At 43.8% G+C, this 26,204-nt stretch overlaps 1 protein-coding gene across 2 annotated transcripts; it reads right to left on the bottom strand.

Annotated features, from left to right (window-relative positions):
• Positions 1-14,343: 14,343 nt before the first annotated feature.
• Positions 14,344-26,081, bottom strand: CLDND1 (claudin domain containing 1). 2 transcript variants are annotated; one of them, XM_009289679.2, is made up of 6 exons: positions 26,048-26,081; positions 25,719-25,887; positions 21,415-21,653; positions 20,091-20,198; positions 19,573-19,710; positions 14,344-19,464 (listed from the first exon to the last, which is right to left on the bottom strand). In XM_009289679.2, the coding sequence occupies exons 3-6, from the start codon at positions 21,632-21,634 to the stop codon at positions 19,244-19,246; spliced, it is 687 nt and encodes a 228-aa protein (XP_009287954.1). In that variant the 5' UTR covers positions 21,635-21,653; positions 25,719-25,887; positions 26,048-26,081; the 3' UTR covers positions 14,344-19,243. The 2 variants fall into 2 exon arrangements, with proteins under 2 accessions (XP_009287954.1, XP_009287952.1); XM_009289677.2 differs by having other exon boundaries at positions 21,415-21,716; positions 26,048-26,080.
• Positions 26,082-26,204: the final 123 nt, after the last annotated feature.

The raw sequence follows: 26,204 nt of genomic DNA on the forward strand, positions 1-26,204 counted from the left end.
GCTGGGAGAGGGAGAGGAGGGGAAGAAGGCTGCTTGCCCCTTCCCCTGCACAGCCCAGGCCCTTCTCAGCAGCACACCTTGCCCAAGTTCCCCATGGTAAAGCTGTGCCTCCCTTTTTAATGGTGTGGTTTTAAATATTTGCTTGCTAAATATTGGTACTCCAATCAAAGGTCAGCAGCAAGTCATTTACAGGGCTGCCTTCTGCTGAGACCAGCCCCGCCGCAGCAGCTGGCACTCTTTGCTGAGCAAGTTTTCAAGATACAGTATATACCGGGTGCCTTTGATTCAGGGCAAACGAAATGGCAGAATTGGGTAAATCATGACAACTGTGAGCCGGAAATCCCCTGCCCGTCGCCGCCCCTGTGATGGGCTGTGTGCTGGCCGCAGGCGAGGGAGGACGTCGAGGTGAGCTGCTCTGTGCCCTGGCTCCTCCACAACATTGGAGGGGCCCAGGAGGAGCTGTGCAGCTTACATCTCCTCCCTCAGAAACTCCCTTCAGTAATTACACATTTACTCAAGTAATAATGCCAAAACCTATGTACGTGAGCTGTTGCTGGCTAATATTTAACCTTAAGAATGTAAGTTTGCAGAAGGAGGATGCTGGAAGGCGGGTGTGCTGTATTCGAGGGCTCTGTGGATGCAGGCCCTCAAAATGGGAAGTGCAAAAAGAAGTCAGGCTTTAAAGCACCGCATGGGGCCTGGCTGAACAAGACACCCTGTTAGAGCAAGCTCCATCCCTGACAGATACCTGGCGGGACCCATTCTTAAGTGGGGACCAAGGGGGAGGTGTGAGGAGCCTCTGTAGATGCTTTACGGGATTCCCAGGGTCCCCAAGCCCAGGGAAATGCCTTTGAGTGCCCAAAGTGTCTACTCTATGACTTGGGTTTATCAGAGTCATTTTGGTTTGAAAACCTACATCTCATGTAGGTTTGAACCTACATGTTCTTTCAAAGCCTTCCTGAATTACAAACCTGATCAAAAAAAAGCATTATAAATTTTCAGACCACAGTTTAATTCTATTCTTCCCTTTCTCACAGCCCCCTGTCCCCCAAATAATAGATAAGGTTTCTGTCCCCAGTTCAGCAATAAATACAAAATAAAGAAATACAGACTCCTTTGATAGCCAAATGTATCTGCAATGTTGGAAGAAGACTTCTGCAGGATATTAGGGAGGGATGCCCAAATCCAACCTTAAAATGGTTGGAAAGCAGAATTAATGTATTGTTTCTTTACGACTGTTTCACACTGCTGATGGGTCGAGTTTGTTATTTATCTGTGCAATTACTGATTACTGTTGCCTAAGTTAATCAGCATATTTATTAAATAGTATTAAGTGCTAATTGTGGTCTTACTATGTTATGGCAAGCGCATTGGGATCATGAGGGCATTTTTATTACTGTTTAGGGAAACAAAACGAATTCCCTGATCCCGCCCCTTCACATGCATTTTGCCTGTTACCTGCTTGAGCTCCGCTTTTCACTAGTAGCAAGAGACAGCACACGAGGGTGTGGGATATCATCTCAGCAAGCTCAGCTATACAGACTACTGGCTGTCTGAAACTGCATAGGGAATAAACTTACTTTGAGCCTCAGGTCACCTGCGTGGGGCAATCAGCCCATACTGCTGGAGGGCTATTTCTTCAGATGAACTAGCTCTGTTGAGAACAGAGCTCCCTTGGTTTGCACCACCAAAGCAGCTGGCCCTTAGGGATGATACTACCTCATGCTCTTGGGCTCCTTATTGTTGAAAGACACTATTAGGGAAAAGTTTTCAGCTAAAGGAGAGAAGAATTTATAAGGACTCCACATTTTTTAATGACGTTTACCCGATGAGGGTAACATCTGAGATGTCAGGGTAACATCTGAGATGTCAGATGTTCTTGTAGAAGATGGGCTGTCCTTCATCCCATAGAGGCTGTTCTTTCTCAAATGAAATACCCAGTCACCTCTGTGGATGTCACCACCAACCGCAAGAAGAGGTCTCTGGTCAGCACCAGCAGATTCAACGATGCGTTTGTTGCCCAGGCCAAGGGCTTTTCCCATGAGGGGCAGAGGAATCTTTCTTGCAATACTATAGGCTTCAGAGGTTCCCTAAAGGAACTGCCCCCGCAAAGACTGGTTTATAGGAGGATGACTAAAAAGACTCAAGGATGCAGAATGACAGTTTGGGTAGTGGGAGTTAGAAAAGAAAATCAGTTCTCAAGGGAAACAAACTCCACGTTACCTGTTCAGAGGAAAAAAGACACATATCTAAGACTGCCACATGATTTGTCGTGACATAACCAGTTACAGAAGCAATAAAGTTAATATAACAACATATTAAGTAAACAGTCTTATTTAATATCGTCTTGCATGGAAAGTCTGTCCATGCTTTAGCGATGATACAGCCTAGCCAAACTTTGATGAGGAAAGACAACATTATTATTATTTTCATTTTATAACTCAGCCCCAAAAGAAAAGTTTTAAAAGTGGCTACTGGTTTGAGGGTGTCCAGTATGTATCTCCTTGAGCTTCAATGCTGCTGCGCGCCAGGTCTCATCTTGATGGTGGCATTTCTGAATAGTGAAGCTGGATGGCTCCAGCTCTCAAAGTCAATGCCTGCTTTTGTCTATAGTCAGTCACACACACACACCCACACCCCACCTCAGGTGACGAAGAAGTAAGGCCACATCTCTCAGGCTTTTGCTCTGGCATTTTTCTCCCAGCACGGTCTTAGAAGGTGCTGTCTCCTGAGCTGACTGTGTGGGCCTTCCCCTCAAAAGTCCTTTCCACATGAAATGTTCCCCTCCTGCACGCTGGCTCGCACTCCTCCCATGAAGGAGTGGACCTCATGGTCTACACGTATAATGCTGCTGGAAGGAAGGCAGGCAGAGCTGACATGAGTCCTGTGTTTGGAATGGTGAAGATGGTGGTCTAGAGTAGTCAGGGTTGAAATGTACTTGCAAAGGTGGAGTAAGAATTTTATGTGCTCCTGATCTGTACTGCGCCTTCCCCACCCAGGCCATCCTTTCCTCTGTCTCCAGGAGGAGCTATGAACACATCTCTGTTTACATTATCTTTACAAACAGAAAAGAAAAATGTAATTTTTCTGTTGAGGACTGCCCATGAATTTAAACAACAGACTTCAAAACAATGACGTGTCAAAACAAGTATTTTAATGGGCATCACCCTGACACACCAGGACAGGGATAAAGGAAATGATGGATTGTTGAAGGAGGGGGGTGATGTGAGATGCTGAGGGAGCAGTAACTTCTTCCTTAATTAGCATTGCTGGTTGTGGGGTAAACATCGTGGGCCACATGCTAGGGAAGAGCTACACCACCCTGGCAGGTTCCTTTCCCTCTTCACAGCTGCCTCCAGTCCTCGTGAGGATCTGTTACCCCTCAAGCTCCGTTCATAACACATGAAACCCAGAGCTGCATCCCTTCACATATCCCTTCCCCAAGGCATGGGGAGAGGAGACACAACCCATGGAATGGAGATGGGGTGCAGGTGTCCCCTCGTTGTCCTCCTGCTCTCTCATTAGGTGGAGGGAGGTTGTGAGGGAGTGCAGTCACTGCATGGGGGGACTGCCCTGGCTGCCTCGTTCTCTCGTCACTGGAAATGTCAAGACACTTCTGACTTTAATGGTCTTCTCATCCGAAATGTTAGCGACACTATCTTTAATGCTCAGGCCTTCAGAAGTATCCATTTCCTAGTCTGGTCTGCCTGTAACTCCCTTTTTGCTGCAGAGCAAGCAGTTGTTCTGCCGCCTGCAGGACAGGCTCGCTTGGGAAAGGAGAGGCTCTTGTGTCCTCCAGAAAACATCGGGCTTCAGTGGACATCACATAACCCAGTGCATCTGTCAGGGCAATGGGGCCATGACCACAAAAAGGTTTTCAAGACTGCAATGTCCCTTGGCCACAGGTAGCCAGGACAACAGAAACACAGCATGCTCTTGCAATGTGGAGCTTGCTGCCAGCACCACCTGGGGGCATTGCCGCCGGTACAAACCAGGGAGAAGAGCATCTCTTTGGAGCTATGTTGAGCGCTGCCTGTGGCAATACAAAGGGATGGGTGAAAACAGGCATACCTTATCAGCTGAGCACCTTAGACATTTGGCTCTCCTTTTAGAGCCCTGGTGACATTTCCCACTTAAAAGAGAAGATATATTACCAGAATTGAAGTACACCTAAAACAGGAACAGGCTGAATAAAGGCATCTTATTTAAATACTGACAAGACCTCAGGCTGCTTAGTTTATGAGATCCACCAAGAGGCTGGGCTGCTTCATCTGATAGAAGGCTGAGGGAACACACACACACAGAAATGAACGTACACTCTGATATCCAAGACAGGTTCCTGAAATGCCTCTGAGCTCCCTGAAAAGGAACGGCTAACATAAATGTCTGTGTCCATTTAACAGAAACCCCTGTCAGAGACAAAGCTGGAAGACCCGTGATACCAGTTCACATCAATGACACAAAGATTCATGATACTCATCCAGACTCTGAAGCCCATTAAAATACTTGTTTTGACATGTCATTGTTTTGAAGTCTGTTGTTTAAATTCATGGGCAGTCCTCAACAGAAAAATTACATTTTTCTTTTCTGTTTGTAAAGATAATGTAAACAGAGATGTGTTCATAGCTCCTCCTGGGAGACAGAGGAAAGGATGGCCTGGGTGGGGAAGGCGCAGTACAGATCAGGAGCACATAAAATTCTTACTCCACCTTTGCAAGTACATTTCAACCCTGACTACTCTAGACCACCATCTTCACTCAGCTCTACCAGTATATTCCAGTGCTGCCTATCTATGTAGTCTGCTGTGTACTGAGTCATCTCCTCCAAATGCTGTCTCCTTTAGCTTCTCATTTCCCCATTGTTCAGGCTTCGTTTTCCTTTTTTTCAATTGCTAAAAGTTTTCCTGCTTCTGCACTTGCCATCTCGCACTTCTCTCCTTCCACCTTTTGTCCCAACTTACCACTTTCACCTACAACATCATAAATAGCTTGAAGACTCATGCTGGTACTGTCTCAAGCCTCAGGTACCAACAGAGACAGAAAAATGCTTTTTTTATTGAAGGCCTCCATTCATAACAGCAGTTGGCCCTGTCTAGATCGTGGAGCACCTGGGAGCTCTGAATCTTCCACTTTTAAGAGGACAGGCCATTAGAGACTTCCTGAAGAAAAGGAGCTATACCTTACACTACCTCCACTCCATTATCCAGATTGCTTTATTAGGATGTATCCAGTGTACAGACTAGTGTCTTTTATGTTTGATACCTGAATATATAAAGAGAAAGCCAATAATGGGCTAAATTTTAGGTGGTGTTCCTACCTCTCCAGGAAATGTGAAATCAAGCATTCCCTGAAGGTGCTACTACAATGATTCATGATCTGCTTTCCTGTAGCCCTGTTGAAGGCTGGCCATGAGCTCAAGGTTACTGCTGTAGATTTATTAGGAGGGGCACTGGAGAACAAGGGTTTAGCTGCTCTCTTTTCTTGACATCAACCAGTGCTGCATATGGCAAAATTTTAAGTGTTCCTGGAATCCCTCTGTTGTTAGTCAGGCCAGGCTTTTGTTAACCCCTACAGAGACATACGATTAAGCTTATATTTATTAAAGTACTCTATTGGGAAGCTCTTCTTTACTATTTCCCCAATCACAATCTGAATTATCAAGCCCAAGTTCAAATACTGTATTCTGCTTACACAGTTAATACCGTTTCACGGGCCCTTCAAACCCTCTCTCTTTCTATACATGCATACACCCCTGCACCAACACTCATATTTGCCACCACTACCTTGTTTTTGTAGTGGTGATGACTCATCCCCTCTTCACTGCTGTGGAAATTGTTGTCTTCTGGGTTTCATACTTGGTATATAAAAAGGTTTGGAAAAAAAGAAAAGGAAAAAACATCAGGATAGTCAAAAGAGCTCCACCTTTCAGGAGGAAAAGAGGAGACGGCTCTGCAATTTATTCAGAGGCAATGCTCTGAGCTGGTCACCCGGTTGGTTTGTGTTTCTTTCCTTTCTGACCAGCCCCCAGCTGCGGGCGTGCTGCGTGTATTACACCTCATCTTCAGGCTTTGTGCTTTTAGTGGGTAACTGGCCACATCTGCGGGCCCAGTGCCAGTCCTTTTCTCCCTTACATGACAAGGATTTATCTGATCAAAGCCTGTACCTTTATGCCCAAGGACAGCTTAGGTGAGGGCTGGATGCTGCTGTGCTCTGAATGCTGAATAGTTTAGTGCCTTGTGTGACCAACAGCCCTCAAGCCATAGTGAGGAAATGCCAACATGGGAAGCTCCCAGCCCCAGAGACATCTCCTCAATTCCCAGTAAAACTGCCTCTTTTATACCAGGCAAATAATCCTGACAAGGCATTTTGATTATGATTTCATGCAGTCTTTTCCTTACTAGTATAGGAAGAGTTCAACCTTTACCTGGCTCATCTGACTGTTTCTCATACCAATCCTGCTACTTTGAGTGAACTTAAGACCACACTGAAGGACACAGATAGTGTAATTAAAATTGTAAGTGCTAATTTATCATTAGTATGTTGTTGGTTGTGACGTGGTGGAACAAGATAGCAGGCTGTGCTTGCTGAAATGCCCTATCACTTCATCGACACCAGTCACTGTTTGGGAGTTCAGGAGTTCACCCTGTTCCCAGCACACCAAGAAACTGCCTACAATAAGAATGCTTGTATTGTTAGCAGGAAGAAGATCTGCAGTGATAAAGGAGTGGGTAAATTAATGTAGGGTGTTTGGTCTTCTAGGCTGGGCAGCAAAGAGTAGGTCAACTCCATATAGCCCTAGTTAAAATGCCTACATTCAACCACAGTGCATTTTCCCACAGTTAAGCCACTCATCCTTCCCACTTTGCTCCGTTGTACGTTTGGAAGTTGTGTATTTGCATTGTTTCTTTTTGCATCTTGTCCCCATACGTATATCCCACTCGGCATCAAGTCCCTGATCTCTATCAGTCATATTTGCACAGTAAGCAGCATCCGTCTCTGCCTGGAGGCATTCTTATTCCAAACAGTTCCGATACATATTGCAATGAGCTCCTGAACTCTCTGACATAAGATTTATTGAAGGCTTCAGTATTTTCATAAGAGATGCTATATTGGACACTCAATCCATAGCAATATTTTGAAACACGTAAGAAGATGGGGCTTCTCTTTTCTCCAGTCAGAAGAACAAGTGTGAACACTGGTAAAGCTCATGCCACTTCTTTGCCCACTCACAGTTTCTTCCTGGCTTCTGCCTGGAAATTGGCTCACAGGTGGCTCAATTTGTATTTACACCTAATTCTATTGGACTGAGGACATAGATTTGTTCGGTTCTCAACTTCTCCCGTTGGGCAGGCAGCATATTACAATATCACAAGAGCTACAGACACGTGGCCTTTTTGTGGTGACTTTTCCAGACCTGTGCCATAGACCCTGGTGATGAGCAGATCTGCCGTGTATGATGTTGCATTTATTCCTCAAACATTTTAGTTTTGCTTTGTTGGCTCCTTCTACGAGACACGAGAATCATTCAACCAGTTGTCCTCACAGTCATACAAATTTTCATGGTAGATGATGTTCTAATATAGCAGCTACTGTGCTGTAAGGGCTTATGTATTCCCTAAATCAGGTCGCCAGGGGCATTCTTAACCCCTCTGCCCAGTTACTAGTGTTCTTAACATGGTAAGGGAGCTCTCTATCCAAATTGCTGATATTCATTTTTGCCACCAAACTGCAAGAATATTGTGGCTTTTCCCCAAATCAGATCATATTTCTTTCATTGCATGCATGCGGTAGTCAACTCCTTAGGGTGTTTGCCTAAGCCCAAACAATTTAAACAAAACGTGTCTTGGCTGAGTTTTCTAGGGCTATCACAGCTGGTTACCTGGCTTTATGCACTTCAGGACAAGGATATTGTCTATTTGCTTAATTTCTTCCATTACTTTAGAAATACAGATTTTTTTTTTTTTCTTCAGTAAGTGCTTTGTAAAGCTCTGCTGGAGTGAGTGACACGAGCAGTCTACTTCTTGGAGTAACTTATCCAGAAGATATTACTTGTTTTCTTTCCAAAACTTTTTTTTTTTCCAGCTTTGCTACAGAAAAGCCAGAATCACATGCATACTCTTCCAGTAGCACTTGTTTTGTTTGTAGATCTACTGAGGGCATCATTTGTCACTGGTTTATTAAATTTAACTGTAAATAAATACACCCATCAATCAAAACATATTTCTCTATAATCTCTGTATTTCCTGATATTTTAACCTTTATACTTTTCCTTGGTATGGCAGTTTGGTTTTCCCTGGTGGAGTGATAGTTAGGCCACTGTCTAGTTTAAATTTGGCTTGGCAAGTTTGCTGTCCTCTCTTGCACAGGGCTGAGCACAACTTCACACATTCAACTGCTGCCAAATTGCATATTTGGTGCTTTGTTTCCTGTTTGTACAGGGAGCATTTTTTTCTGAGACTGCTACTGAACCGATTTTTGCTTATCTGCACTACGTTAATGCCAGATAAGAACAAAATCTTGTTTTCTGAGTCATTGCTTGCTTACTTTAAAAGTTTTTCTTTCCTTTTCTTTTCTGCATACCTTTTCTGGCTACAATCACTGTACTTAGCTAGTAAAAGAACATTCCTGAATTTGCATTTCTTACTTCTTACGTGTGGGATTGGGGAGAGGGCGTCAAGTCTGAGTTTTTGCTCATGGCTGTAGTTCTGTACTTGTGCATTTATTTTTCCTTGTATATTCAGGGCTCCCTTGTGCTATTTGCTGAAGTATCTCTGTACCATCATACAGAGCTTTAACTGGAAGCCTGATATTATCAGGCTAATGGCAGGGTGCATTGTGAAAAACTAAGGATTTGAAGTGTTCAGCTGGCTGACACTTTCCCTTCACCAATATTTTCATAAGCGTCAGACAAGGTAATCTGTCAACCTCAATGTACTATGACAATCTACAAAGCAATGTAATCCTAGAGATTAAATGTGTTGGTGCAGTGATCTCTGAGGAGACATTTCTCCTGCTTAGAATCATGTACTAAGATTTTCTTTGCCTCAAAACCAAACAAAAACTCAAAACAAAACAAACCCCATAAGCTGAAAAACCACAACACAGTTTCAAAACAAATTTCCTATAACACTGACTCTAGGTAAGCAACAAAGTCCCAAAGTTTCTCCTTATTTTTCTATAAGACTTATGGTAAGATTTCAAAACAAAATTAACACACTCAAATCTTAAATTTATATTTAAAGCCCTTAAATGTATAGACTAGCCATTGGCTATATCAATTCCTTTTGTAAAAAACGTTACTTGCCCCACCCAAAGAGTCCTTCCTTCCTACATTATGGCTCCATTGCTCCTTATCTTGTAGGTTATGGTTTTTAAACCTAAATCAGCTGAGGCTGAACATGGTCAAGTGAAGAACAAAAATTATTTCCTGCATCTTTTATGCATCTCACAAGTTGCTACATCCCAGAATAGGAAACCAACAGAAAACATTACCTTTGCCTGAAATTCATCTTCTTTAATCTTCATTATCGGTGACTGACTTTGTTCCACTTATTTCTCAGTGCTTCGAATAACCCTCAGGATTTTCCCTTGGGTCTGGGAATGTGAAGTCAGTGACATCTTTGTTGAAAATCTTCCTTTTCAGTGAGGAGACAAAGGTGACGTCCATAATTTCTAGAAACTCTAGCAGTTAATCTAAAAATTACTGGCAATAAAGGAAAAACCTGAGCTGAGTATATGATACAGACTCTGAAAAATGGGGAAAAAAATTCCCCACAAACTGTCTTTACCTATAGACCAGAATCTTTGCATTGTGCATGATGGCACCACAGGGGTTTTCTTTACTGCTCAATCAGTTGATCCCTGTTTCCTTGCCAGCTTGTTAAACACAAACAATACCCAAATATCAAGAAGCTGTCGCCTTGCTGGCGTCTCCTGGGGTGAAGACGACCCAAGGTAGGGAGCATAACAGAAGCAGACAGCTGGCAGGAACAAGAGCTCCTTTAGCCCAGACTGTACTACATAAATCTTTTACTGCAAATTAGGGTCTTATTTCTCATTCTGTAAACACTGGATGCAGAGAATTTAAACCTGTATTGGGTTTGCGTGGCAAGGTTTTGGTAGCGGGGGGGCTACAGGGGTGCCTTCTGTGAGAAGCTGCTAAAAGCTTCCCCTATGTCCCATAGAGCCAATGCCAGCCAGCTCCAAGACAGACCTGCCGCTGGCCAAGGCTGAGACAATCAGCGACGATGGCAGCGCCTCCATGGTAACATATTTAAGAAGGGGAAAAAGTTGCTGCGCACACAGCAATTGCAGCCAGAGAGAGGAGTGAGAATGTGTGAGAGAAACAACTCTGCAGACACCAAGGTCAGTGAAGAAGGAGGGGGAGGAGGTGCTCCAGGCACTGGAGCAGAGATTCCCCTGCAGCCTGTGATGAAGACCATGGTGAGGCAGGCTGTCCCCCTGCAGCCCATGGAGGTCCACGGTGGAGCAGATATCCACCTGCAGCCTGCGGAGGACCCCACGCTGGAGCAGGTGGATGCTTGAAGGAGCCTGTGGCCCCGTGGGAAGCCCGCACTGGAGCAGGCTCCTGGCAGGCAGGACCTGTTGGACCCGTGGTGAGAGGAGCCCACACTGGAGCAGGTTTGCTGGCAGGACTTGGACCCCATGGGGGACCCACTCTGGAACAGTCTGTTCCTGAAGGACTGCACCCAGTGGAAAGGACCCACGTTGGAGCAGTTTGTGAAGAACTGCAGCCTGTGGGAAGGACTCACATTGGAGAAGTTCATGTGGAAGGGACCCCATGCTGGCTGGAGCAGGGAGTGTGAGGAGTCCTCCCCCTGAGGAGGAAGGAGCGGCAGAGACAACGTGTGATGAACTGACTGCAACCCCCATTCCCCTGTGCCACTGTGGGGGGAGAAGGTAGAGAAAATTGGACGTAAAATTCAGTCCAAGAAGAAGGGAGGGGTGGGGGGAAGGTGTTTTTTAAGATTTGGTTTTATTTCTCATTATCCTACTCTGATTTGACTGGTAATAAATTAATTTAAATTTTTTCCCCAAGTTGAGTCTGTGTTGCCCGTGACGGTAATTGGTGAATGATCTCTCCCTGCCCTTATCTCAACCCACGAGCTTTTTGTTATATTTTTCTCTCCCCTGTCCAGCTGAGGAAGGGGAGTGATAGAGCAGCTTTGATGGGTACCTGGCATCCAGCCAGGGTCAACCCCCCACAAAACCATAAGCTGAGCACCTGGCAGAGCAGAGCCATCAGCATCCAGGCCACATTAAAAAGGGTGCCAGTGCTTTAAAAGCATTCAGGGCCATAGCTACATGCCCTAACAAATGTTCCTGTGCCTAGCATTTCCAATTAGCTGGCTTTAGGCTTCCACATGCACCCAACTGGGTGCGTAACAGGGATGTGGACAGACTTAAGGTCCTCTGAGTATGGCCCAACATGCCCCTGAAGTGTATAGCTAGTTTATTTCTTGTGGTAAAAGAGGTTATGAAAGAGAGAGAATGGAAAGGGAAGAATCAGTGGCAGGAGCTGGGAGAAGGAAGCAAGAAGACACAGAAGGGGAATAACAAGTCTATCGCCTGGATGATGACACTCCTGTCAGCTCACAAAGGTGGCTGGAAGTAAAACACAACCGTCTGCTCCAGAACAGGTTTGGCTTCCTCTCCCCATAACGCTACATGCTTCCTTGTGCTCCCTGTAGAGGACAGCCCTGGCTGCTACAGCCTCTTCAAGCCCAGGCCCGCAGGGGAAATCACTACGTGTTGTCCATGCTGCCCCTCAGACTGTTGATACAGTTGTCCAAGTGCTGTTCCTGGGCAGGTCTGCAGTGGCTCAAGCAGAAAAGTGAAGCTGCTCCAGAACCTGCGACCCGCTGTCAGGGACCGCTCGTTTCCCGCTGCAGCCCGTGCCCCACTCACCAGCTCCTCCTGCCTCACCTCCCAGTTCAGCATTCTGTAGGCAGGGGCAACTCCTCCAGCAGCATCCCACTACTGACACCATTCGGGATGTCCTCATCATTTGTGGATGGTTAATCACTTTCCAGAACTCGAAGACCTTTAGAGAACCCAAGCAGGTCTAGCACTGGGCAGTGGAAGTAAACATCAAAATGCAAATCAAACCTAGCTAGTTAAATGGGTCACTTGAGAGCAAGACAAAAGGGATTTGTTTGCAAAAAACTACTGCAACAGCCCCAGAAAGCACTCAGAAAGCAGAGCTTATTTCTGGTGAAGATGAACCCCACCCCTTTCTCAACCAAAGCAATTTAATGAGGGTTGGAAAAGTTACTTAAGTAAAGGCACAACGATCGCAAAATCACCCACACAAGTAATTTGTTCAAATTAGGGAATGAGCAATGGTAAGGGAGCATGGTACAGCGCAGGGCTGAGACCCAGGAAGGATTTGGAGAGGCTGTGGAACCAGTTCTCCAGCGTCTGCTATCAATATCACCTTTAGGCAGGAAGGCTCTGGTAGAGCTGAGGCATCACAGAAAATTAGCACCTGCTCTGCACTGCCACTCCAGCTCACTCCCGGTCTCATCCAGCCAGTGCTCCAAAACACACATCACTTTGGTGATTAACTGGTGGATTCAATCAACGATTAAATCATCATCAGTGTAAACATATCGGATAGTCAGCTTTGACACTTTTTACACGTGTTTGTCACAGACAAGTCCTCTGATAATAGAATCATAGAATAGTTTGGGTTGGAAGGGACCTCTAAAGGTCATCTAGTCAAAACCCCCTGCCGCGGGCAGGGACATCTTCAACTAGATCAGCTTGCTCAGAGCCCCGTCCAACCTGACCTGGAATGTTTCCAGGGATGGGGCATCCACCACCTCTCTGGGCAACCTGGGCCAGTGTTTCACCACCTTCAGTGTAAAAAATGTATTACTTATATCTAGTCTAAATCAACCCCCCTCTCTGAATTTACATAAAAACCATTCAATGTATTCAATGTAAAAAGGTACTGCCATGGTCACTTAGCCAACAGTGTCAGCTATCAGACTGCAGAGAAATCTCCCAAAGAATCAAATCAGCTAAAGGTACAAGCTGTACTTGGCTTCAGAGGAAGGAAAAACCCCAACATTCAGTGCAGTACTGATTTGGTAGCTTAGCCCAAGAATATACTCACAGCACACCATGGCTGGACACTGCTGGGAAAGGCTCTAATCACACTCACCTGACACAGTGTGAAGGACACCCGATACTAACACTTACAGCTAACGCAAGTCTCCACCGCTGAGCTTACGGGTATGGAAACATGATGGGGCACTGGCAGAGAGCTGCACTCCCTCCACCGGGGTCTGCCTTGGTTCTTCCAGGCAGACAGCTAACAGAGGATGGTTCTTCCACAAAGAGACCACGTGGTGGTGCTTCACAGGGCTTTTCCAACAACAGAGGCATTGTAGTGTAACCCTTTTATCATGAGGATGATAAAAGGTGAAGTTACAACGGAGAATGGTCCTCAACCATGGCTCAATCAAGTTAATGTGCAGCAAAATATACTCACGTGCATTCAGCTGTGGAAGCTGAATGGAAAAAGGACTGATAGTAAAGGTCCGGACACATGGTAGGTCATAACATGGGTTAGAGGGAATCCTTGCTAACGAAGTGCTCTGGAAACACTTCCTCGTTTACTTTTTTGAAAGGCTATTTAAGGATGTTTGGATTGACCTATTTTTAATAGGTACTCCAATTTTTTTTTAAAAAATGCATGTCTGATATTGAGAACTAGCCCAAATTACAGATGTAATGGGTAGGTCCATTAAAAAGTTACACATGTAAGGATTTCCTCTTCCAAGATAGTGATACAAAATACAACAGCAGATTATCTTTGCAAACATCAATCTAAAAAGGATAATATTCTAAAACCATTTAATGTGAGAGACACTGTAAAAGAGGCAGACGAAAGACTTGAGAAAGCTGGAGAAAGAAAGCAAGCTATTCAAAAAATCACTAACTTTTTTTTTTGGAGGTCTGATTAAGTAATAATTAATTTTCATTAAACAAAAGGTTCTAGTTTTCTTGAAATTTTTTTTGGTCTGATTAAGTAATAATTAATTTTCATTAAACAAAAGGTTAGGTTTTTTTTTTTGGAGGGTTCTGATTAAGTAATAATTAATTTTCATTAAACAAAAGGTTCTAGTTTTCTTGAAATTTTTCAATCTTCACCTTGCAAAACCCAAGGGTAGAGAGATGCTTGGATTCTCTGCAAAAATCAATTATCTTCACCCTTGTCTGTACACAGAAAGCATGGAGTACAGAGACATCTGACACTCATTGCTCTAACCTGATCAATAAATAAAACACTGTCCCTATGGTTATTTTTAAAAAGAGTAATTTTGAAGGGAAGAGGAGAGAGAGGAGTGGAATACATTATTGCTGTCAGATTTTTTTTCAGTGGTCATCAGTTTGTATAAAGGTTTGGCATGTATCGGTCGGCAGAGAGGTGCTCGTTAAGTGTAATTTTGCATATGGCTGTTATTGCCATATCCAGAATACCTATACAGTCTTCCAGTTACAGAGTATCCATTCTTCCACTGTCATATATCTGAACCGTAACTTGAACAAAGGCTTCAATTTGCACTCCATAGTTTTGAAAGTTGTAGTTTAAAAATATAGGGCAAGAATAATATTCTACAGCAATAGAAGAGCTAGTAGTAAACACACAAACTTTTGATCCCTTCCTATTAGAAACCAGGTTATAAAGAAGTTCTATAGCACAAAACTCTAGCTATTCCTGAGGAAACGGGAAAAAAAACCCCAACAAACAGCTTCAAGATATTGAGATACACAATCTACTCAAGCAGGAAATACACACATATAGAGGTGGACAATCAGCCCCAGATATAACGATGACAAGCTGCTGACATTTCAGAATTTCTCTTTGACTAGCAGGTGCTGGCTGAGTACACACAATGCTAGTGAGCAGCAAAGAGCTTTTCAGAAGTCATTGCCTTGAATCACAAAACTAAGACAGCACTGCAAGAGAGACTGCGAGCTGGTACATAACTTGGTGCCAACCATAAGTGACAAAGAACACAAAAAATAAAAAAAACCCACCCAAACACCTTTCTCAAAACACACTTCAGAGCATTTTAGATGAGGGGAGAGGAGGCGTTCATTATCAGCGTAGCAAAAAGACTGCAACAGACCTTCCATGAGGAAAGGACCACCTGGCCAGCACACAATCCAGAAGGAAAACTAGATCACCACACAGAGTTTCTGGCACGACAACAGATTAGAAGGGCCTCCCGGGTCATCCAAGACTATGCTATCACTTGCACCCACAACATATTATTCCTTTTGTAAGTGGCGAACTGTCCCCTTTACACAACAAAGCAATTTTTTGTGTCTGCTCTATACTGCTTTTTTATTAAAGAAAGGAAATGGGATTGACCATTCTCCTGTTTTCAGCAATCTCTCCTCTAACACAGTGGGAGCTGTCTTTACAGCCACAATAACAAAAACCCCTCTTCGCAGCTTCATTGACCAGCCCCTTCTCAGAGTTGTTTGGAGCGGGGGGAGAGGACAGGGAAAATGTCACTTTGAGGAAAAAATAAGAAGCTGCTGCTGCCTAGACTAAACACTTTATTGCTCTGTGCAGCTTTCCGCTAGTCCTGCTTTTCTAGTGGTTTCACAGTGTTGGCAGGAAAACAAGCCCAAGCCTGTAAAGAAGAAACGTTGTCACAGGGGCGTGATTGAAGGACAAATGCAGCTTGCCCATCTCGGATTTGGGGGACAGAGCCTTTATGGGCTTCTCATAAGCACAAGAGAAGAGTTCACCCACTCGCTCATGCTGCCACTGTGATGGCGCTGTGGGTGGGCAGGAAGGCAGTGGTGGTGGAAGAGCAGCGGCTGGCCTCTGCTATGCTGGCTACACAGCACCACACGGGGAGTTCACGTGGAGTCCTGGGAGCTTGCTCCCATGCAGTGTCAAGCGTCCTCGGTTCTCACGCTCAGTCTGACAGGATTCCTCCCCCTCCTCTTTTGTTTCTCCTTTTCCTTTGATATGCCTTCTCTTCACTTTCACCAGCCCATACAACAGTGTTAGAGATGTGTGCCATCTCCCCTGTGCACACAGACACACAAGGACACCCCTTTTTTAATCTCTTTTGATCTTACTGTGTGTATCTGCCTCATCCCTATCTCCAACACTGAACCAGTATCAGTAACCATCTCCCATGGTCAGACCACAAAATACTGAGGAACACAAATCAGCCTTTGATCTCACCACTTTCTTCCAGAGTTGGAAGACTTCACTTTTTTGAGCAAGGATGTCTGTATTTGCATATACTTATGTGACCACAAACATACACACAGGCCTCAAGCTTCTCTTGAATGCAGCCAACCTCTGAAAGTGGCATGAGGAGGCCTGAGGAGGCTGGCGTGAAGGGCCTGTACCACACACGGGGTCAAGATCTGTCCCAGTATCTGTTAGCACACTTAATCATCTCTCTTTTATAGAATTACTCCATCCTCAGTGTCTACTCTGTTTTTCTGTCCTCCTCCAACACCATTTAGTGGACCCAAGCCAGCAGTCCAAAAACTCTTCTTGCTCCCTTTACACCTTGAGCAAAGCACATACTTACAAAACAAGACAGCTACACGCAGATCCATCACCCCAGGCAATGGAGAGGGATAGTCCTCTTTCTGTATGAAATCTGCTTCTCACTGAAATCCATTCCGATGAAGAAATCTTTACACGAGAGTGAAGAGAAAAAAAACCCAAAAAACCCTGAAAGGTGATCTTCATTTTAGATAAATGGTCCAAATCAAGGATCAATTAAAGCCTGTTTTCTTCATTTTAGGGCAGAGAAAACCAGCAGCCTTTATCTAAGACACAGACAAAAGCAGGCAATCTTGGTTTTGCTGATACTTGAAATGATCAAGAAAGGACTGACAGCACTTCCAACATTCCCTTTTCTCTCCATAACAATCCTTCTTTTGGAAGCAAGAATGTTAATGTCTGAAAAGTGAGATTTACACTTCAGAAAAATAGGTGTCTGATACAAGAGGAGAGAGCAAGCGCACAGGATTCCTATTGCTCAGATTAAAAACACAAGATATGATTATTCTGCCAGCTCCTGAAAAAAGAAAAAAGAACCCAAACTGTACTAGATAAAATAACGAGCAGTGTTTCCTCTCAAAGTGCAGAATAGCACCTTCCAGCCCTTTTGACCTGAGCTGAGGCTTGCATGCCCTAGTATTTCTGACAAATGAGGAACGAGACAAGCTGAGCAGTTAGGCCTTATTTACCTAAGTCAGAGATAACTAATGACTGAAAAAGCACCATATCAGTACACATCAGCAGCATGGATTTTCATTTACTCTCAGATACTGTACAAAAGTACCACATCCCCTCTCACTGGGTTAGAATTGGCCCAGACATTGTAGAGCGGGAAAGAAGCTGTTTTAGGAGGGAAGGTGAAAAATCACTCAACAGCAAAAGAAAGAGGATTATCTTGAACAGTCTACTGCTGCTTTTTCCATGATCCTGGTTTTCATCATGATCCTTGTTTCACTTTGCAAAGACTCCAATGATGATAATAAAAGGAGAAGTAGGTAGATCCCTATCACACACATGATAAAAAAAAGAAACAATACTAGCAGATATCCCTGATCTTCAGGGAACTAGTGACTAAGGCTGTTTGCTGACCCAGCAAAGACAGCCTGGGTAGAAGGACCTACTGAAAAAAAAAAGCACAAAACAAAATAAAAAAAACAGCCATGAGATAAAAATGCCTATTTCTGTGTCATTCTCATCAATAGTATCTCACAGAATCCTTGCCATCACAGACTTAGTAATTTTGTCAGCGTTTATTTCTTCTAAGACCTATTTCTTCTATTAAGCATGCAGTAAGGAAACAAGGGGAGTTAACGCCTCAGAATTAAACAATTTAGACTTGGAACTTTGTTTTCTAGATAAGACATGCCGCCCAGTCTGGCTAGAGTTGCAGTGATTTAGAAGAAATATGTGCAGAAGCTGTGAACTAGTTAGAAATTATGGCGTGTTGCGCCCCCCAACGATGAACAGGAGAAAATTTAAAGTTAGCAGGAGCCCAAGAATTTAATTAAAAAAAATCTAACCAAACATCTTTGTTTCTGGTGACATTTCCCTGAAAACAGAGAATTATCTAGACATTGGCTTTTCGTTCCCCAAGTAAAATTCACTTCAGACCATTCTCTCACCTTCCCATCAGATTCATGCAACGCTGAAAATTTCTGAGCTTATTTTTTTTAATTATTATTTCATTTAAACAATAGGTTTGGGGCAAGATGGGAAAAGAGCAGCACCTTTTAAAAAAAACCCTGTTGTGTGCTATATAGGATAAATAGGTGAGCTTTAAAAAAAGTTAAATTTATATATGTACATATACACACATACACTAAACCAAATTAAAAACAAAAAACTTGTGAAGGGTCGTTTTCAACACAAGAGAGAGGAAAGCCTTATTTCACAGCAAGCAAAAGCACCGCAAGTTAAGATTAGAGTGCACAATCACATGTAGTGCAGATACCAAACTAGCCTGGGTCCTGGAACCAGCGTAGCTAGAGCAGCAAAGCTCCATGTGGGCCAACTCATTACTTCGGGATGGTGTGCTGTGCAGGCACTCTCACAGCCGGCTGCTCTGCCTGCATCAGTTTTGGCAGAAGCCACAAAAAGTAGAAAACTAGTGAGAATAAGAGACCCAAAGCAAAGCTACAGGACTGATTTAGCTACAGTATTTCCATAACAGAGGTTTCTGAGTTCCCCCATGTCTCTTGGGTGCTTTCTGTAGGTACTGCCTGCTTGGGTCACACAGCAGGCAGCTCCTGATTATTTATTTATTATTTGTGCACTGAGGTTCCCATTCTTGCCTACCTGCATCTTTTCTTTTCCTATCTCTCTTCCACCCGACAACACCAGTTCTATTTCCTCCAGGCTGACAGGGTAATAAAATTAGGAAGGAGGATGTACACCTAACTAAGGGGATATTCAACAACCAAATGAAGCTTAAAAAATAATAATTCTTAAAAAAACCAATTTAAAAACTTGTTCAAGTTCTGCAGACTTCTGGCAGAGTTTCGTCATTTAGCCCAGAGGTCTTTGTCTTCAGGGCCTGCAGGCTAAATTGTCTCAACTGGCAAGAAGCTTGCAGTACAAGGTAAAATTCTGACTAAAAGAAAAAAGTAGTAGGGGTTGGGGGGAGAAGAGGTTATGACATGGAAACCCAATACTTTGGTAGCAGCACTTATGCTACACGGTACGCTTTCAAGAGAGTGAATTCCTTTCTGTTGGTGCGAGCCGCCCAGATGAAAAGAGCAGCTGCCATAAACTGCAAAGGTGCCGAGACACAGGCTAGGCAGAAGGACCAGCCAAATTCACCCCTCACATCATCAGGCAGGGGCAGCTTCTTATGGAGCAGCTCAATCCCAGCTACATAGCAGCCAACCAGGCCCAGCGTACAAAGCCCTGGGGAAGGAAGCAGTAAAGCGCAATGAGCTCTCCGTTGAAGTGCTCTGGCTGTCACTATGAGCTTCTGGAGGAGGGAGGGTAAGTGATGGATGGCAGGAGACCTACCTGCTAGGAAATGGAGGACTCCGGTAGCAATGGCAGGGTAAAGGCTGCGACAAGCACAAGCACACAGCCCAATCAGAGCCCCAAAGCACATGAGGCCAAGGCTGACAAAGGGCAGGAGAAACTGCAATCGCCAGAGATCTGCACGTGAAAAAACACACAAAACAAGTTTGTTGAAAACATGCTAGAAACTGATCTCCCACCATCTTATATTCCCTTCTACCCACACTGCTTCTGCTTCATCAGACACTACATTCACAGGTAAAAAGGACCAAAGGCCCCACTAAAGTAGGAAGAACTTCATTTGTTAACTCCCAAATTCCTGTACTGCATTCATGGGCAAAATCTTTGCTAAAGCACTTAAGTTCTCCTTTTACACTTTGATCTATTTCCTGTGCTACTGTGAAGGAAAAAAAAACAGCAGCGCAAGATACAGATGCTTCCCTCACTAGTGACTGTTTTTGAGAAACGTCTTTTTTTTCATCCTACTTTTTTACCTGCCAGAAGTGAGACACACTTACAAGTTCGATTCAAATCCGTGCCACTATTGTGATTTCCAGGCTCTATGTACTTTTCCATAAACTGATCAGAGAGGGAAAAACTGATGCAGTTTGTAGTCATATCAGTTTCTGGTGGAAAAAAGAAAAAATTACCATTAGGTGTCTCCCTCCCATCCCCCCCCTTCAATTCCTCCTTTCCCAAACATTTAAGCTGGGAAGCTCCTCAGAGAAAAAGTTTTAGAGAAAAAACATTTTAGAGAAAAAATTACCTCTCAAAACAGATCTGTAGGATGCCTTATCATAATGTAGTTAGCATAACGTAGTTACTACAGTGAGGGACAGTGAGCAGAATCTTCAAGCTTACCTGGGTTATCCACAGAGAACTGGACCATGCTTGACAGATTGGGAAAGAAATCTGGCATATGATGCTCAACTATGTTGTTACGTATTATTGTACTCAGAGTTGCTTAACTGAGATGTGCTTATCTCCATGTGCAGAATGTAGTATCGTACTAAACACTTCATTCAAAAATGGGATAGAAAGGACTATTTAAAGAACAGAAAATATTTGCTTCTTTATACTAAATTTCTCCCCTTTTATGCCTCAGTTAGATTTTGCTTTGAGAATACTATTGAGCAGACCTGGTTTAAGTGTCTTCCAAAATAAGTATTTTCATTAGAGAATAAAAAAAGTATTTCACGTAATGTTTTTTCTCCAGAAAAAGTGTTTCAAAATACATTTTTTTAAGAGAGTTCAAAATGAAGGGCTTCACACCACAATATGTGTCCAAAATCTACTTTGAAGCAATTAAAATAATCGCTCACCACACTTTTTTAGCCCCCAACCATTGTGAAAAAGAATACAAATACTTCATTCTATATCCAGCACTACGGTACAAGGAGTCCAAAATGTGCTGAGGCAACAGTGGGACATTTGTGACACACGAGCAAAATGAATTACTAGCTAAAAGGAGCAAGTGCCCCCTTGATAAAGTAGTATCTTTATTCCGTTGCTGGATCCCAGGACCTCTCCTAAAAAGACAGTGACTGACATAGTGACTATACTGTATCCCCAGTTGGACAGCAGATGCAAAAGACAAGTTATACCAGACTAAATTTAGATCAAGTATCATGTGTCAAATCCAAAGTCTGTAGCACTGACAGCCACAGACCATTTTGCCTTTTGCTTCTTTAAAAATTTAGACTGTCTTTATTAAAAAAAAAACAAAACACATAAGCTAGAAATTAGCCTTCTGGAGGAACAAAGTGGTGTGAATATGTTGTGAGGAAGTTAGCACATACCACCCCAGGCAAGCTAGGGAAGTGTTAATTGCTCTGGAGATACCTGGTGGGCTGTACCAGTGAGAGTTTTTGGGTACAGTGATACACCTCCGCCACAATCCCACTGTGCCGTTGCACCGGAAGAGCGCATCTGTGTAGGTCTTCTCATCTGCCTCTTCGCTGACAAATTCCTCCCAGATGCTCTTACCAGCTTCACTAACATTCTCAGCTGGGGACAGGGTGTGGTATTCGTACCAAAAGTCAGTGCCAATAGAAGCTGCCATATAGATGGTGGAGATGAGGCTGAGAACACAAGCAATTACTAGCGCTGTAGCAAAACGGTTATCCATCATTGCGCCCTTTCTGCTGTAAGGAAAGAGAGGACCAAGTGAGTAACTCCTCTGACAGTAAATGCAAAGTTATCCTAGCAGTGTCAAACTCATGACATCATTCCTCTTACGCAATGTCCCCTCAGGATATGCACGTCTTCCAACACGCTGGAATCAAAGGAACAACCAAGCAAGCCTACAGTACTAGTCAGCATCCGCGGGATCTGCAAGTTCAAGGCATGGATATCGCCCTCCTCCCAGCCACGCTGTGCTAGCTGCTCTTTCTGAGAGCAACTGACAGAGCAACAGCAATTCTGTCCCCAAAGCAGATGGCACAGCTCACTGTCATTTGTGATCCTGATTGTAGGGAACCACAGAGAATCCATCCACAGCACCCAGGCAGAAGACTTATCTTTCCTTAAGAGATTACCAAGAGTAGAAGTTATTTTCAGCCTGCCATCCCATATGGCTTTCACAGCTTGTGTTTACAGCAAAGATAAGGACCACAAGCATGCCAGAAAAGCTATTCTAGACTGTTCAAAGGGCAGCCATGCCAAGATGCCGGAATGCCTTTAGGGAAGCAGAGAAATGTACCTAGGCACTAGAGACAGAACACGAAGGAAGCACTGAAAGACAAATTTGGAAATTACAATAAATGCTGCAATAATGTCACAATACATACAGTGGTATTTCTGAAGAACTAAAACAATGCAGGGGTGGTGCCCTATCCCATGGGAACAAGATGACAAGAGCTCCCAAAACTGAAATGCCTTCATGTGCTGGCATGAGGACCTTGCTCCGGCTCCCTGTATTAGGGGTCATTTATACCCTCCTTTGCAGGGTCATGCTCACAAACGGTGTAAATTCAGGTCAAAGGAGGCATGGGAAAATACAGATACTGCTTATGCTTACGACAATACTGTGACTTTAATGAGTAATTGATTGTTAATACATGGAATGTTTTGCGGATAGTGCAATACGTCAGGGGACTCTCAGATGCCTGTTATGCTCATGCGTTTGCTGTGCTTGATTAAATCTATGGATCATGATGAATCAGGCTTGATGCACTTGCCAAAAAAAAAAAAAAATCAGTTGAAGTTAACTCAGCAGCTAGAGCTAGTCTGGTTACATGAGCTACTATCTAATCAGCTCTTGTCTATTGCTTGTTCTACCTCCCTTCTCCCACATACTTTGATCAAAATATTTTGGTCTAGCTTCTCTGCAACTGAATGAACCGCAACTGGAAACAGCAAATGCCTTAAAACACAATATTCACAAAGAAAAACATGACCACTTAAGTCAGACCTGCCAATAAGAAATTCTGAACTATGAAACAAGGTGCAAGTTAAAGCAGGGAGTTTCAGAGGCACTGATATTTGCTGCTAACGATGCCATTCTTATTTCTTTTCCCTCCCATCTGCTCCTCTATTTGGTTGAAACTGGCTAACAGGGTTGGGGAAGGGAGAAGAGGTGTACCCATATCATCCCCTATGCTTAATTTCCATATTCAAGGAGGGATATTACAGAAAGTATGCCTCATTTAACTGCGTCCTTAGCAACGAGTAAGAATAGAACTGATTTTTGGTGAACTGACAAGCAGCACCCATTTAAAATACTGCAAAATTTGCATAGCACAACTGTACTTAAATAATAATCCACAAGCTGTGAACTTTTATAAGCTAGGACAAATATTGAGAGGGAGAAAACATTGTATCTGGGCTTACTTATCTAGAAGACATAGAATCAAGTCCAGACTTGAAAGCAAATACTCTGTACGGCATTTAATTCTTGGTTATGTACTTCCATTCTCCTTCAATACCCTAGCGTCTAGCTCAAGGTACACAGGACATCGGATGAGCAGAATAGGGAGAGAGCAAGTTGCTGTATAGGGCTGACCTCGCTATTCATCCCCACTGAGTTCACTGAAGGATCCCCTCCCCTTCACAAACTTCTCACAAAGCAAACAGGGCAAGTGGCATCTCCAGAGCCAAAGCTGTGCTGTCTGGCTCCTGCCCAGCTGAGCTCAGAGCTGAGCAGATCCTCTGGGAACTCACTCTCAGGGCAAGCAGCAGAACAGGCTGGCAAGCAGGCTGGTCTGGATTTTCCACTGTATCGCAGTCACATTCACTGCAAGAGGAACCCTCTGCAACAGACTCCTCTCTTTAGAAAGGGCTCTCTCTGGAAGGAGGAATCACAAGAACCTACAACCTCCATCCTTAGAGTAGTGTCTGGCGAAGAAGAACGTAAGCAGGACATTATTGGGCCATTGGTTTGCTGCCGTTGCCTTTTAATATAAATACTTACAATAACAGAGTCCTATCAACTTTGTATCTAACATACAGAAAGAAAACAACTGGCTCAGAAAAATCTTACTTTCAGATACAACATCCCTGCTGCCAGGTGCAGAACACTGGTGCTGGAAATATCCCTATCACAGCATCATTAAAATGCAACCACACATTTCTGGCTAGCCATCTGTGTGTTGGTATATAGTGGACTTGGCAGAGTTGATGTCAGCTGACAACCAAGAGCAGTTCACAAGCAAAATGAAGGGTTAAAAATCAAATCGTAAATTAAAGCACTGTCCAGGGTTCATTACCTGCTCTGTAAAAGGAACATGGCTATCTACAGACGTTTGATCCTTGTAACGCACAGCTCCAGGCATCGGTAGAAAGCAGCTGAGGTGGCTACAGTCCCTGAAATCTAGCGGGTGGCTTTGTGTGGCATTTGTCCCAGAAAGAGCACACATGGATTTTCAGCACGGACAAGACAGTGCCAGGGCAAGAGCACGCCCCCAATTCCTTATAATAAAGATCCCTTCAATGCTTCTGCCTAACACTTCACTACTTACAGAAGAGATGAAGAACTCTATAACTCTTCAGGCACATTTTGAACTAGAAGTTCTTCCTGCCACAGTGTAGTAGGCTTGACTACCCTGCCCATTCACTGTGTATATCCAATGCATCTTCATTTACAGTAGACACACCCCCACTTAAACGAGGTGTCCTTTGCTCTGTTAAAGAGAGAACCACCCTTCCAGCCCCAGGCAGAGCTCAATGGGAGTAGTAAGCATAGTCAGTAAGAAAGTTACCAGAGAAGACCATGAAGAAAGACACTGCATGTTTACGAGATTATGCCACACTTTGCAAAAGGTTCTATGGAGAACAGTATGTAGAAGGTGCCTTAGAATAAGCTTAAGTACCAAAAAATAACATTACTACTACTGAAGATTACATTAATTATAAAGACATAAAGATTGATAATAAATGGAAATACTTTGCCTTTATAGGCTGTCAGCAAGAACCTTCATTGTTTTTACAAAAGGTTTGTTCATACGGCACTGCCAGCACATTTTATTCTAACAGTAGAAGCTATTTCAAACAAGTTATGGCTGAAACTAAGCTGTGCAATGAATATAAGACAACACAAGGCAGCAGTAAACAGGCACTCAAGCAGAAATGTTTCACAGGATATTTTTGAAAGCAGACAGACATGTAAAAATTTCAAAACACCAGCTCATAAAAGAGAAGGCAAAGGCCAAACTAGCAGCAACGTTCAAAGGAATGACTAGATGCATGTACTTCACAGAAGGGGGGGAAGAAAAGGGACAAGTCAGTAGAGTTGAAAAAAAAAAACCGCAGAACAGCACAAAAGCAAGTATTCTGGCAAAAAAATCAACTGCAAGACTGGAGAATGGACAAGCATTTTAAGAAGTTACTGTACCGTGGCAGAGGGGAATACAAAAATATGCATATTTTTACCCTGTAACAGCAATCACTCCCTGCAGCCAACAGCGGGCCACCACATTTAAGAAACTCCTTTTACCTTCCCTCACAAAAGAGTAAGGCTGCATTTGCTGGCATTTTCTCAGAAAACACGCCTGCAATCTAACTGCTCTTTGGGAAAGCAGAATAGGCAGGCAGCCCAGCAGAAGGTGTAAATGTGGGGAGAGGGCTGGCAACACTACCAAACAGGATCCTCCTTTTAATAGTCAGGGCAACAGAGGGTTAGGAAAGAATGCTACCGAACACTTTTTTACCTTCAGAGGTCCTCAGAGTCCCTCAGGACACACAGCTCCAATGATTCCAGGTCGCTTCAGAGACACAGTGTTGTTTGTGTCTTGTGGCAAGCGGAGAGCATGAAACGCAAGCTTCCTAACTGTTCCATTCATTCAGTTTCTTCAACACCACCAGTTCACAAAAAGTGATCTAGAAGTAGAAAGCAAACCAAATAGTTTGAGATCATCATTTCGCTTTGAAATTACTTCACAGAAATCTCCCAGTGTTACTCATTAAGAAAGAAATATTTAAAAGTAAGGGGGGAAAAAATGACTGCGAGAGCGCTCAGGCCAACAGCACCATGCCCCACCAGGCTCAATCCAGCACACGGGCAGACAGGCAGCGCCGGCAGCCGCCGGGGTAAGTGACCGTATGAACGGCTCTCTCCCCGTGCAAACGCGGAGCCCCGCAGCCGGTCGGCTACCCGGGCCGCGCTCCGGCACCGGCCGCCCACGCGGTGCCGACAC

This window comes from Aptenodytes forsteri, unplaced genomic scaffold (genome assembly GCF_000699145.1).
Source record: "Aptenodytes forsteri isolate BGI_AS27 unplaced genomic scaffold, ASM69914v1 Scaffold61, whole genome shotgun sequence".
Taxonomy (NCBI): domain Eukaryota; kingdom Metazoa; phylum Chordata; class Aves; order Sphenisciformes; family Spheniscidae; genus Aptenodytes; species Aptenodytes forsteri.